Source organism: Epargyreus clarus, unplaced genomic scaffold (genome assembly GCF_041222505.1).
Source record: "Epargyreus clarus isolate Ecla_fem2 unplaced genomic scaffold, WU_Ecla_fem_2.2 ptg000016l, whole genome shotgun sequence".
Classification (NCBI taxonomy): domain Eukaryota; kingdom Metazoa; phylum Arthropoda; class Insecta; order Lepidoptera; family Hesperiidae; genus Epargyreus; species Epargyreus clarus.
Window position 1 is genome coordinate 4,702,530 of NW_027332224.1, and position 13,087 is coordinate 4,715,616.

At 38.7% G+C, this 13,087-nt stretch overlaps 1 protein-coding gene across 1 annotated transcript; it reads left to right on the forward strand.

The window, feature by feature from the left end:
• The first annotated feature begins 1,552 nt into the window (after window positions 1–1,552).
• LOC140748616 (protein FAM136A) lies at window positions 1,553–6,383 on the forward strand. Its single transcript, XM_073081459.1, has 4 exons — window positions 1,553–1,735; window positions 3,316–3,435; window positions 5,080–5,178; window positions 6,210–6,383. The coding sequence occupies exons 1-4, from the start codon at window positions 1,649–1,651 to the stop codon at window positions 6,342–6,344; spliced, it is 441 nt and encodes a 146-aa protein (XP_072937560.1). The 5' UTR covers window positions 1,553–1,648; the 3' UTR covers window positions 6,345–6,383.
• Window positions 6,384–13,087: the final 6,704 nt, after the last annotated feature.

Here is a 13,087-nt window from a genome sequence, read left to right on the forward strand (position 1 = left end):
AAGAAAATTAAATAAATAAAAACAGAGGGCGTCACTAGCTGAAGATTAAAAAGGAGGAGAAAGGAGGAGTATGTATGGAGTAACTGTGGTTTTTGGATTTATAGGAGAGGGCCAGGCAGGTGTACCTTTTGCGACACGAAAAGGTAAAAATGGAATGCGTTAAACATTTTTTGAATCTCCAGGGATCTTCCCGTTCCGACTCACCCCTTCACTCTTTGCGCCCTTGCCGCTCCATAATCATGAAAGTGAAACAAATATCTTTCTGTGAAATTAGTTTAAAATTTTGCCGCCCCTCTAAAAAGTTATGGGTGCACTGAAGTACTTCATTATTTTATTTTTTCAGAAATGCGAATGTAAGTTTGTTTGTTTGTTACACTTGTACGCCTTAGCTATATAACCGATTCTAATTAAATTTTGTACACACGTTTTCAGGGGTTCAGAAAAGGACATAGGACTTTTGTCCTGAAATATGTTTCCGATAGATAAAAATCGCGAGCGAATCCGCGGGTTAAAGTTGTTCATAAATTAACAGTTCTCAATAGACTTACAGAAACTTTTGATTACATCTTGGCTTACTTAAGAAAGTTACTAACATTTAGGGAAACCTGTAAGCTGACGAGTTCTTAATGAACTTTCTACAATTATCAGGCAAAGAAACATAATTTAGAAGAAAAAGTAGTTATGGATGGTTGGTTACTGCGTGGGTTTTAGCCGCCTGAAGCGAAGGGATTAGATATCCGCGGAAAGGTAGGGATGGAGTTGGTAAAATTACCGATATGAACACAGATTTAAATGGCGGTGTTATTATCGATATACGGAAAATATCGAAAATTTACACGCGATCTGTAATTGAAAATTGTAATTGAATTGTTGCTTAGTTCTTGAAATAAATAATCCATCTATCTATCTATCTAAATATTTAACTCGGGGGACCATTTTTCGCTTACAAATTGCAAAAAATATGAATTAGATGAAAAACTTAATTAGGAGTAAATAAGTGATGCTTTTTCAATTTTCAAGAACATGTCTGCCATTTGCACCCCATCGATTGAAACGCACACACAAACGGGTCCCGAAGAGATTATATAGCAAATTTATTTATGCATAAGGGTGGTACTTATGTGCGGAAAATCTTTCTAAGAGTCGACAATATAAAACTTGTCTTTGAAAGTTGAGCATTACGTGAATTCGCAAATAATTCGTCGAACAATAACCGGTATGTAAACGATGCGTATGATTAAAGACACGTAATTCTTTTATTCGCGCTGAAAATCTCCATAACTTGCTTTCCTGACGACAATAAAAAAGCGTTGTGACGCATACCGAGGAGGTTATTTACATACTCGTACTCGCATCTATTCGTTTGTATTTGGAGAATACCTATATTGTATTGTACGCCATTGTACACAACCAAATTAATTACCGCAGACCTGTATATTAGGGTCTGTATTAATGACTTTCAATGTTACTATATATTATCTATCCTTTGAAATTGAATGCCATTTGTACGGTTATATATAATCTGTTACTTCACTTGAATGACAATTCAATTGTCAATTGACAGTGACAAGTCGGCTACAGGTATTGATAAGAAAACTTGTGATTATTTTTCAAAAAATCTACTTAATTATAACATAAAACACTCAAAATGGTTGAAGCACAGAAATATAGGATCGAACAGGAGATTACTAACTTAGTGAACGATTTGGATAAAAGTTATTTACGAAAAATGCAAGTAAGTTAGGTTATAACATGATCGTGTGTATTATGCAATATTTTTAAATTTGTGTAATTTTTATAACATTTAATTAGCATGTAACCTTAATGGTAAGTGGTAATCCATGGAAATCTGTATGTGTCATGAATATTGTTCTGGTTTGAAGGGTGTGGTAAGGGAGACATACTTTTCCGAGGCGTTCTAGCTTCGTCCTCAGGGGTAGCGGCGTATCTGTTGCCGACCTCAGGTAGGTATATCTAATCCTGTCTGGTGTTGATTACAGATGTCCATGGGCGGCAGTAGCCACTAACCATCAGGTGGACTGCATGCTCGTCTGCTACTACTGTATTATAAAAAAAATCAAATTCCATATAGAATCGGTTCTACCTAAAGCCGATCACAGATGTGTTGCCACTCCTGATAAGGTCGCGTCATTATCTGCCGGTATCCACACCTTCCCACCGAAACTGCTTCACACTAGACATATATGTGACAATTGTACCTCCCCAATACCTTATCCTATCCTATATATCTAATACTAGCAGACCCGGCAAACTTTGTACCGCCTCAAAATCTATTTATCAAATATATTTCATATTATCATAAAATATAGTCTATGTTACTTGTGGATAATGTAGCTTTCGAATGGTGAAAGAATTTTTAAAATCGGTCCAGTAGTTTTTGAGCCTATTCATTACAACCAAAGAATCAAACAAAGTTTTCCTCTTTATAATATTAGTGTAGATATATTTTGTTTTATTATTTCTATTACATAGGAGTAGGAGATGAGCATGTAATCCACTTGATTTGGGGTTATTGCCACCATAGACATTTGTAATCAACCCCAGATAAGATTAGGTTCCTACCTGTGATTGATCGCAGGTGTTAACCTTGAAGACTAAGTTGGAATACCTCATAAAGTATGTATTCCTTATCCTTCCAACCAAAACACAGCGGCGCTTAACACTGCATCATTGCTCTGTTCCACACCAATTTTAGCCTTAGAAGCAGAATGATAAAGGAAATAGAAGGAAATTCCATTATCACCTAATTTTTTATACACAACATGGAAGTAGCAGATGAGCATGTAGTCAACCTGATAAGTAGCTACTGCCACCCTCGGATATCTGTAATCAACCCCAGACAAGATTCCTACCTGAGGTGACAAGTACGCTACCCTTGTGGATTAAGCTGGAATACCTCAGGAAAGTATGTCTCCCTTACCACACCTCAAAACAGAACACAGCAGCGCTACACTGCTTTTATGAGGCGGAAATAAGCGTGGCGGTGGTGCTGCCAGAGTTAAACCACAAAGGGTTCTACCTTCAATTCCCAATTTGTGGCAGAGCGGTCACCATACCGGTCTGACGCTCAAAGGGTCCCGGATTCGATCTCCGGCCAGACAGATATCTAAATGATGAATTTAGATTTCTGTGTCTGGGTCTGGGTGTTTGTGTATTTGTCTCTGTGTGTGTCCATGGCACCGACGACACAGGGAATCCTAGTGTGGGGCTGTGAGTGTAGAAAGCTTTTTATTATTTATTTTTTGTTTTTTCAATTATGTCTCCCTTTTACTAATTTTTGTTAAATATTTCCAGGGTGATATGCACAGATGCGCCGCAAAGTGTTGTGATGACCAGCAGTCCTCGTTGGAGAGGGTGCACGGCTGCATTGAGAATTGCACCACACCACTCAACAGCGCCAATAATTATGTGCAGGTAAGATTTTGCAACTATTTTTCAAGGTGGACGATCGTGCAATCTACCTGATGGTAAGTGACTACTGCCGCTCATGGATATCTGTAATCAACCCCAGATAGGATTGGATATTCGCCCCTGAGGTCGGCCACAGATGCGCTGCTACCCCTGAGTGACATAGGTGGTACGCCTCGGAAAAGTATGTCTCCCTTACCAGACCTTTCAGACCGGAATACAGCAGTGCTTAACACTGCTGTTATGAGGTAGAAATAGGTATGGTGGTGTTGCCACCAGAGTGGAACCACAAAGGGTTCTACCACCTTCAAGTTACTCTTTATAAGTTACTCTTACCACCAGTACCAACTCAATTGTGAGTGTCAATGTCTTTTGATGTATCTATGTCTTATTCTTTGCTTATATAACTTTTAAATATGTTGCCTGCAATTAGGAACCGAAAGTGGGTTTTTAAGCAACAATACAGATATCTAACCAAAACAAGGAAATAAAGTATTAAAAGTCATATTAAAAGGTGGGAAGTGACCATCGCTATGTCTAGGTTTAGCCTTACGCAAAGCCTTAGTCTAATTTTTACTACTGACATTATTCTAATTTCAATGTATTAAATTTAGATTTAATTTTAATTTAAATATATTTAAGTTATCTAAATTCTTATTAATTGTATAATGTCTATTCTTATATTATATTTAATGTAAATTGTTATCTTAATTTCATTATATTTTAATTAATTAGACCGTCAATTCTGTAAATGCAGTGTTCACCTATAATGGTGGGTACACAACTTATTTATCTAACTTTTGCAATATAATTTATATAAGTGTAAGCTACGTTGGTAAACCTTTAATAAATAAATAAATAAACTGTTTTGACTGATCGACCATAGTCCTAAAAAATGACAACACATTTGTGGTCGGCTTCAGGTACAACCTTTCTATATGGAGCTTATTACAGATATCTATGAGCAGCAGTGATCCCATACCACCAAGTATCAAGTACACTCGCTTGGTCATGATTGAATTAGCAAACAATTTTTTGATGTGAAACATCTATAGCCGCACGTAAAACCGGCGTGGCGTGGCGACGCATGCCGTGGCTATACGATGGTATATATATATACAGTCTATATGCAGTAGTGTGTACGGTGTGGCGGCGGTGTTATTCAATAAATTGTCATCGTTATCTGGAAAAAAATCGTAATATTTTATTTTATCATTATGACATATTTAGTTCCTATCACAATATGTTCTTTTCTGCATATTACTTTTACAAAATAATGTCGATGTTTCACATCTGCCAGGCGTCCCGTGACGGCTCACATTTTTTTTTTATATATAAGATTCTCGTGTCACAATGTTAGTTACCGTACTCCCCTGAAACGGCTTTACCGATTTTCACCAAATTTTATATGCATATTCAGTAGGTCTGAGAATCGGCTACGATCTATTTTTCATACCCCTAAGTGATAAGGGTTGTTCACCCTTAACATTTTTTTATTTATATGGCAACAACGTTTGTTGGGTCAGCTAGTAATCTTATATAAAAAAAATGGTTATTTACTTTGAAGCATTGATGGCTCAGTATTATAAACATTTACCCACTACTGCATGTCAATATGATTAATAAAATGTTTAACATTTTCTTTTTCAGAATGAAATCAACCACTTCCAGAATCGGTTGCAACGTTGTGTTATGGACTGCAATGATGCCGCCAGGGACAGACTTGGGGCGAGTCCTAGTCAAGAAACTGTAAGTATCAAATCAAATTTACGCAGGATACTTTCTCTTACACCCTCATACTAGGATTCCCTGTGTTGTGGAGACCATGGACACACACAAAGACGAATACACAAACACCCAGACCCATAGTATAAATCTAAATTTATCATTTAGGTATCTGTTTGGCCGGGAATCGAACCCAGAGTTCTCTGTGTGTGAAACATGGTGAGGCAGTCACTATAAGGACGACTGACAAGTTGTCCTCCTTACTTTATTTCGTCATCATCATCATCATCAACCCATACTGTCTGGGCACAGGTCTCGTCTCAGAATGAGAAGGATTGGGCCATAGTCTACCGCGCTGGCCAAGTGCGTATTGGTAGACTTCACATACCTTTGAGATTTTTTTTATAAATCTCAGATATGCAGGTTTCCTCACGATGTTTTCCTTCATTGTTTTAAGCAAGTGATATTTAATTTCTAGAACGCACATAATTATGAAAAATCATTGGTGCCTGCCAGGAATTTGAACCTTGGACCCCTCGATCGAGAGGCCGAATTTCTTAACCACTAGGCTATCACACCTTGCTCTTTATCCTTACTTTACTTAATTAGCCTCAAAGATGGTAGAACGTTTTGTAGTTTGACTCCAGTGGCACCCCTGTCACATCTTCTGCTTATAACTGACAGTTTCACCGCTACCCTTGAGGACTACACAGGATTTTTTTTTAATAATATAGGAGTAGCACACGAGCATTTAGTCCGCCTGATGTTAAGTGGCTACTGCCGCCCATGGACATCTGTAATCATCCCCAGATAAGATTAGATATTCCTACCTGAGGTCGGCCACAAATGCGCCGCTACCCCTAAGGACTAAGCTGGAATGCCTCGGAAAATAATGTGTTCCTTACCACACCCATCAAACTAGAATACAGCAGCGCCTAACACTGCTGTTATAACAGAAATAGGTGTGGCGATGGTGCCGCCGGAGTCGAACCACAAAGAGTTCTACCAACATACTATTTTACCCTTTACTATTTTAACTGCTTCTACCTTTTTAGATCGACAAGTGCACGATAGACTTCGAGAAGTGTGCAGTGAAGTGTGTGGACAAACACATGGGCTTGATCCCCAGTATGCTGAAGACGATGAAGAATGTGCTGGCCAGCGGGAAACCACCCCCGATGAAGGAATGAGGGTTGGAGCTGTATGCCGGACAGTGGGGGTTCTGAACTGTGTGTTCCACTGCTGGGATTGGCTGGCTGCTGGCTGTATAACAATGAAGCGTAAAATAATAGAGTCCATAAGTTTTAAGCCAATTAATTAAATTGATTGATTATTAATAATGGTACATGTATTTGGTTGGCAATTAAGTTCTCGCCATTTTTGTGAATACAGTGTTATATCATCATATGGCATTATAGACACAGTACATATTAACGCCATTTAAATTATTACAATGTCTCACAACTGGGCATAAGACCGACAATAGCTTAAAATATAACTAGCAACTAAATTCTCGCCATTTTTATTACAAACTTCTGTATACGCAAACAAACAGACTATTAATTTTCTAGAAAATTCTAGAAAATTAATGAAAATGCTAATGATTAAGTATCCTCAGTTTTCCATGATAGTTTTTTTGCAAATATAGTCAACTAGCTTACCCGGCAAACTTTGTACCGCCTCAAAATCTATTTATCAAATATATTTCATATAAAATATGTTACTCGTGGATAATGTAGCTTTCGAATGGTGAAAGAATTTTTAAAATCGGTCCAATAGTTTTTGAGCCTATTCATTACAATCAAAGAAACAAACATAGTTTTCCTCTTTATAATATTAGTATAAATGTACAGACACGCAAAGCTGACTTTCTCATTATATGAGAATATTAATAAATGGCGAGAATTTAGTTGCCAATTTAATAGTTTAACAGTTTGCCCTCGGAAGCATAATTCAAATGTTGCCATATATAATGTTATTTAAATCAGGAAAGGGTCTTTTTGTAACTGGCATAGAGAACCCACACCCACCAACACACACATTACGTATAACACACATAAGTAATTTTAAGTCCATTTAACATGATACGTAAATCGAAATTTATTTTTTCGATCATTAAAAGTTTGCATCCAACGGGATTCGAACCTGGAACAAGTAGAGTAGTCTCGGGTCATTGTTACTAATTTTATTATATGTAGATTAGAAGTGTTATTTAGCAAAAAAAAATTAAAATATTTATGCCAAAAATAATGAACAAAAATTGTATATACATTTGATTTCTGAAAAAAAACCCCTAATTGTGAGTTGAACTCGCATATGGAGTGTTCCTTACCACAATTATTTAAGTCATCATCATGTCATCAACCCATTACTGTCCCACTGCTGGGCACGGATCTCCTCTCAGAGTGAGAAGGATTAGGCCATAGTCCACCGCGCTGGCCAAGTGCGTATTGGTAGACTTCACATACCCTTGAGATTTTTTTTAATAAATCTCTTAGATATGCAGGTTTCCTCATGGTGTTAACTTCACCGTTTAAGCAAGTGATAATTAATTTCTAATACGCACATAACTCTGAAAAATCAAAGTTATGTGCGTGCCTGGGATTTGAACCTCGGACCCCTCGATCGAGAGGCCAAGTTTCTTAACCGAAACTAGGCTATCACTGCTATTTTTTTAAATAATACACCGGTGTTTTGTATGGGGACCATTATTTTTTTCTTATTTTTAGTATTTGTTGTTATAGCGGCCGTAATAACAATAAGTGTACACTTTATATAAAAAATCAAGTGTCTATTTATTACGGTTCAGTAGATAAAGCGAAAACCGCCAAAAACTGGTTTCGTGTATGCCGACCCCAATTTATTTTCAATCTTTTTTTATTTTTAGTATTTGTTGTTATAGCGGCCACCGTTATACATACTCTGTAAAACTTTCAAGTGTCTATCTATTACGGTTCCCAAGATAGAGCCCTGTGACACACGGACAGACAGCGAAGCCTTAGTAATAGGGTTCCCATAAATCCTATAACATAATTATGAAAATGTACCATATTTCGCCTTTTGATAAGTAAAAAATAAAGATAATTCACCGTATTGAAATTGAATGCCACAAAAGTACAACATTTTAAGGCATTTTATTGTATTTAATATGTAAATAATGTTCAGCATTTATGTATGTGTACTTAAATATATAATAAAGAAGTGAAAATTGTAATTGTGTTGTTTCATTTTTTATTATAAAATTACTAGCTGACCCGGCAAACGTTGTGTTGCCATATAAATAAAATTAGGGGTATGAAAAATAGATAGTAGCCGATTCTCAGACCTACTGAATATGCATATAAAATTTGGTGAATATCGTTAAAGCCGTTTCGGATGAGTACGGTAACTAACATTGTGACACGAGAATTTTATATATAAGATAAACATTTGTTTGTAAGTGTTGTGGCGCCCTCTATTCAAAATTATTGAACACAACGCCACCTAGTGGTGAAGACTTGTAGTCTTATAGAACTAAGTCACATTATTTTTATAACATAACTAAATTAAAAAAAAAAAAATAGGTAGCGATTGAACATTGTAATCGAGAATGAATGTTAAGAGGTCTTTGCTACCAATGAATATTTGTGATCAACCCCAGATAAGATTTTTTTGTTGACGAGGGGGAAACCTTCAAAAGGTACCCGACGCCATGGGAGTGACGCCGGGTTATGTGGGATTTTTACCGCACTAAAACCCCCCTGGTGGCCGTCCTCAGCGTTTGGAGGAGAACTCCGGGATCTCCAACGGAACACAACCAGAGTCCTCCTAACGCGATGCCCTTCTATCGGGCTCTGCCCTGGGGGGAGCAATTTACGCTTCTCTCACATCCCCTGGTGATTACAGCAATATGCGACCACAGAAACCGCTGTCCTTCCCGGGGTCGCTTGCTGGACGGTTTGAGCTCCCAGTCTTGCCGCCCGCAACCCCGGAAGCCCCTTTTAGTCGCCTCTTACAACAGAGGCAGAGGATAACGTAGCCCTATTCTGGTCCCGGTACTACCGGGACAGATAAGAATAGTCCTAGCTGAGGTCGGCCACAAATGCTCCCCTATTAAGGTGAACAGTGGTTCGACTTCGGCACTACAGTCACACCTATTTCTGCCATAACAGCGGTGTTACACGATTTTGTGTTGTGGTTCGAAGAGTGTGGTAAGGGAGACATACTTTTTCAAGGCATCCCAGCTTAGTCGTCAGGGGTAGCGGCGCATCTGTGGCCGACCTCGGTTAGGAATCTAATTTTATCTGGGGTTGCTTAGATGTCCATGGGTGGCAGTAGCCACTTACCATAAGGTGGACTGCATGCTCTTCTGCTTTGTTAATATTATAAAAAACCCTTAGAAGAAGTTGGTTGTAGGTTCTTACTATAAATTATCTGGATTCCAATTTGTTCTATAGGACACATCATATTAATGTATGTTAAAGAGGATTCGAAAGACTGGCTTAGGTATCTGGGAACGAGGGAAATAAATTTATTAATCAAATCGAAAAATCGGCTTCTCTATAAAATGAATCCATTATTGTATGCGTTGTCGCTCTAAGGCTGTTTGTCCACCGCACCGTCACCGAGCCGATACCGAGAACGAAATTATTTTGGGGCCAATTTTAATATGTCGTGACGGCGATAGTTTGTCCACGGCAGTTTATTTAGTTCCAGCTGTCACGCGTGTGACGGCAATGTATGGACAAGTTCTAACGTGTTTTATATTGCCGGCATATCGGCCCGTCAAAATCTCGGTGCCGATCTAGCGGTCACGCCGATCTACTCGAAATATCGGCGGCCGAGATGACGGTGCTCGGGTGACAGGCGTGCGGTGGACAAGCGGCTATAGTAAATGTATATTCGCTACATCGGCGCCGTCATTAATTATCGGTATCGGCTTGGTGACGGTTTCGGTGGACAAACAGCGTCAGGACTAAAATGGCCGTATGAAACGCATAAAGAATCAATTCTTAGATTACAGTAATTACTTAACATCAGATAAATTACATTAATTTGATAATTGTATTACATAAAATATAAGTATATTTCAATTATAACATAGAAAATTGCTTAAGAACCTATGCTTAGTATTAACTATGATAAATTGATAACAATTAACAAGTAATATTTCTTAAAAAAGATTAAGTTACCAGTTATATTGTATTCGTAATAATTAGATAAATAATTGCGTGATATTTTGAATAAAATGAAGTTCCTAAAATTATTTTACATTAATATTTGACGCAGTACGAAACGGTAAGAACGTGTTTTTTGGAAAATTTTGAGTTTGGTGTGACGTAATGTGAGATAATATTACTATTTCGGACCATAAATACTTTTAGGTGTTTAGTGTGGCTAGAGACGGCATAAAGGCAGCTCTTACGGGTAAATAAAAAAATGTGTTAACAGTTTTTTTATAATATAGCAGTAGGAGACGAGCATGCAGTCCATCTGATGGTAAGTGGCTACTGCCGCCCATGGACATCTGTAACCAACCCCAGATAGGATTAGATATTCCTACCTGAGGTCGGCCACAGATGCGCCGCTACCCCTGAGGCCTAAGCTGGAACGCCTCGGAAAAGTCCGTCTCCCTTACCACACCTGATGGTAAGTGGCTGCTGCCGCCCATAGACATCTGTAATCAACCCCAGATAGGATTAGATAATCCTACCTGAGCTCGTCCACAGATGCGCCGCTACCCTTGAAGGCTAAGCTGGAATACCTCGGAAAAGTATGTCCCGTTACCACATCCTTCAAAACGGAACACAGCAGCGCCTAACACTGCTGTTATTAGGCAAAAATAGGTGGGGCGGTGGTGCCGCTGGAATCGTACGACAAAGGGTCCTACCACCTTCCTTGTAATGTAAAGTTAACTTATTAAATAATAGGCTCAATAATTTTATATATTTCTTATATTATATATCTTAATAACTAAAACTTTTTTCTTCTTACAGAAAAAATGCGGCTCCTACAAACATTGGTTGTCACTACAATGATAATACAAGCATCATTCGCACGCCGACGACCGCGACCAAACATGATGGGAGCGCTCCAGAGTATACTATCACCAAATGAGAGAACCGTTATGAAAATGTCCAGATCACGTTGCAACACTTGCAACCTTCCTGTGCAATATCCGCAACCGATTCTACCCTTACCAGAAGCGCCGTGTCCTAAACAGTTGAATCAGTTACCATTGCCAACGCTGTCATGCTCGCAATTGCCACAGATGCCAAGCCAAGTTCAGATGCCACCAATGCCAGTACAATTGCCGAATCCGACGCAAATTCAATTACCGAATCCGACGCAAATTCAATTACCATACTCGACGCAAAATCCATTGCCAAATCCGACGCAAATTCGTTTACCGAATCCGATTCTGCCGCAGTTACCAAATCCGCCGCTAATTCAGTTACCAAGCCCAGCATTTCAAACGCCATGCCCGACGCAAATTCCATTACCAAATCCGACGCAATTTCCTATTTCAGCACAATTTCCACAACCAATTCCGACACCATGTCAGTGTTCTAATCCGTTGCCATGTCAGTTACCCAGTCCACCGCAAATTCAGCTTCCAAATCCAGCACCATGTCAATTACCGAACTTGGAGCAAATCCAATTACCGAGTCCGGCGCAACTTCAACCAAACTTTACGCCAATATTACAATTAGCGCCAAAGATACCAGAAATAGTTTCGAAGCCAAATATTCCATGCGCTTGCCAAAGAGAAATAATATACCCATCTCCAGAAATCACGACCGATTTATTTTGTAACCCTCCTATCACGTCCATATGTGAGCCGGTTCAGTTGACGCCGAATCAAGAGATGTATGGTTGTCCCATTCCCTCACCAGCTGCGCTCTTCAATCCTCTACTACCTGCAGCATCTCCTGTCTCAGCTTGGACCCAGGAGGTACTACCAGAAGCTGTATGCGGGACCAGAAGCCAATATCTAAGGAAGATCCCGATACCGCCACCTACTCTGTAATCTTAGTACGTAGTTATAAAATAGTTTAAGTTTTATAAATTATTTTGTTGAAACATAGTGTTGAAAGTAAAATGTTTTGAAGTATTTTCTCTTTTTTTTCAGACATTGTTAGTGTCCCGTAATACGCGAAGTTAGGGTTTTTTGAGAAATAAATTCGTAAATACGATGTATTGTATTGTATCAACACGCCGTAATCATTACGTATGTATATGCGGATTAATCACATTTTAATTGGAATTATACGAACAAAGAGAAAAATGAATTAAAAATATACGATAAGGATCAGGCTTTGTTACAGTTTTTCAATATTGCCCCTAGTTTCCATTAGTCGATAAGAGATAGCGCTATATTCTAAATAACGTTACAAACATTTCGTTATCTATTCTGAGCTAATACAAAAAAAAAATGCTTTTCAACTAAGTAGTACTTTGTATAGGTTTGACTGTTATTTAGACATAGATCGTGTCAAACGCGTGCCATTGCAGGTAAAAAAGCCCTCCTATACAATGCGTTAGGCTATTTACTATCTACCGTAACAAAGTCGACCAGAGACCAAACCTATAAAGAAACAAAACTCTGAAATGGATACAGGGCCATAAAAATACATGTGTTATATTAAAATATTGACTTATTTAAAGGTGGTAGAACCCTTTGTGGTTCGACTCCGGCGGCACCACCGCCACACCTATTTCTACCTAATAACAGTAGTGTTAAGCGCTGCTGAGTTCCGGTTTGAAGTATGTGGTAAGGGAGACAGACTTTTCCGAGGCGTTCAGCTTAGTCCTCAGGGGTAGCGGTGCATCTGTGGCCGACCTCAGGTAGGAATATCTAATTCCATCGGGGGTTGATTACAGATGTCCATGGACGGCAGTGGCCACTTACCATCAGGTGGACTGCATGCTCGTCTGCTACTCTTATATTATA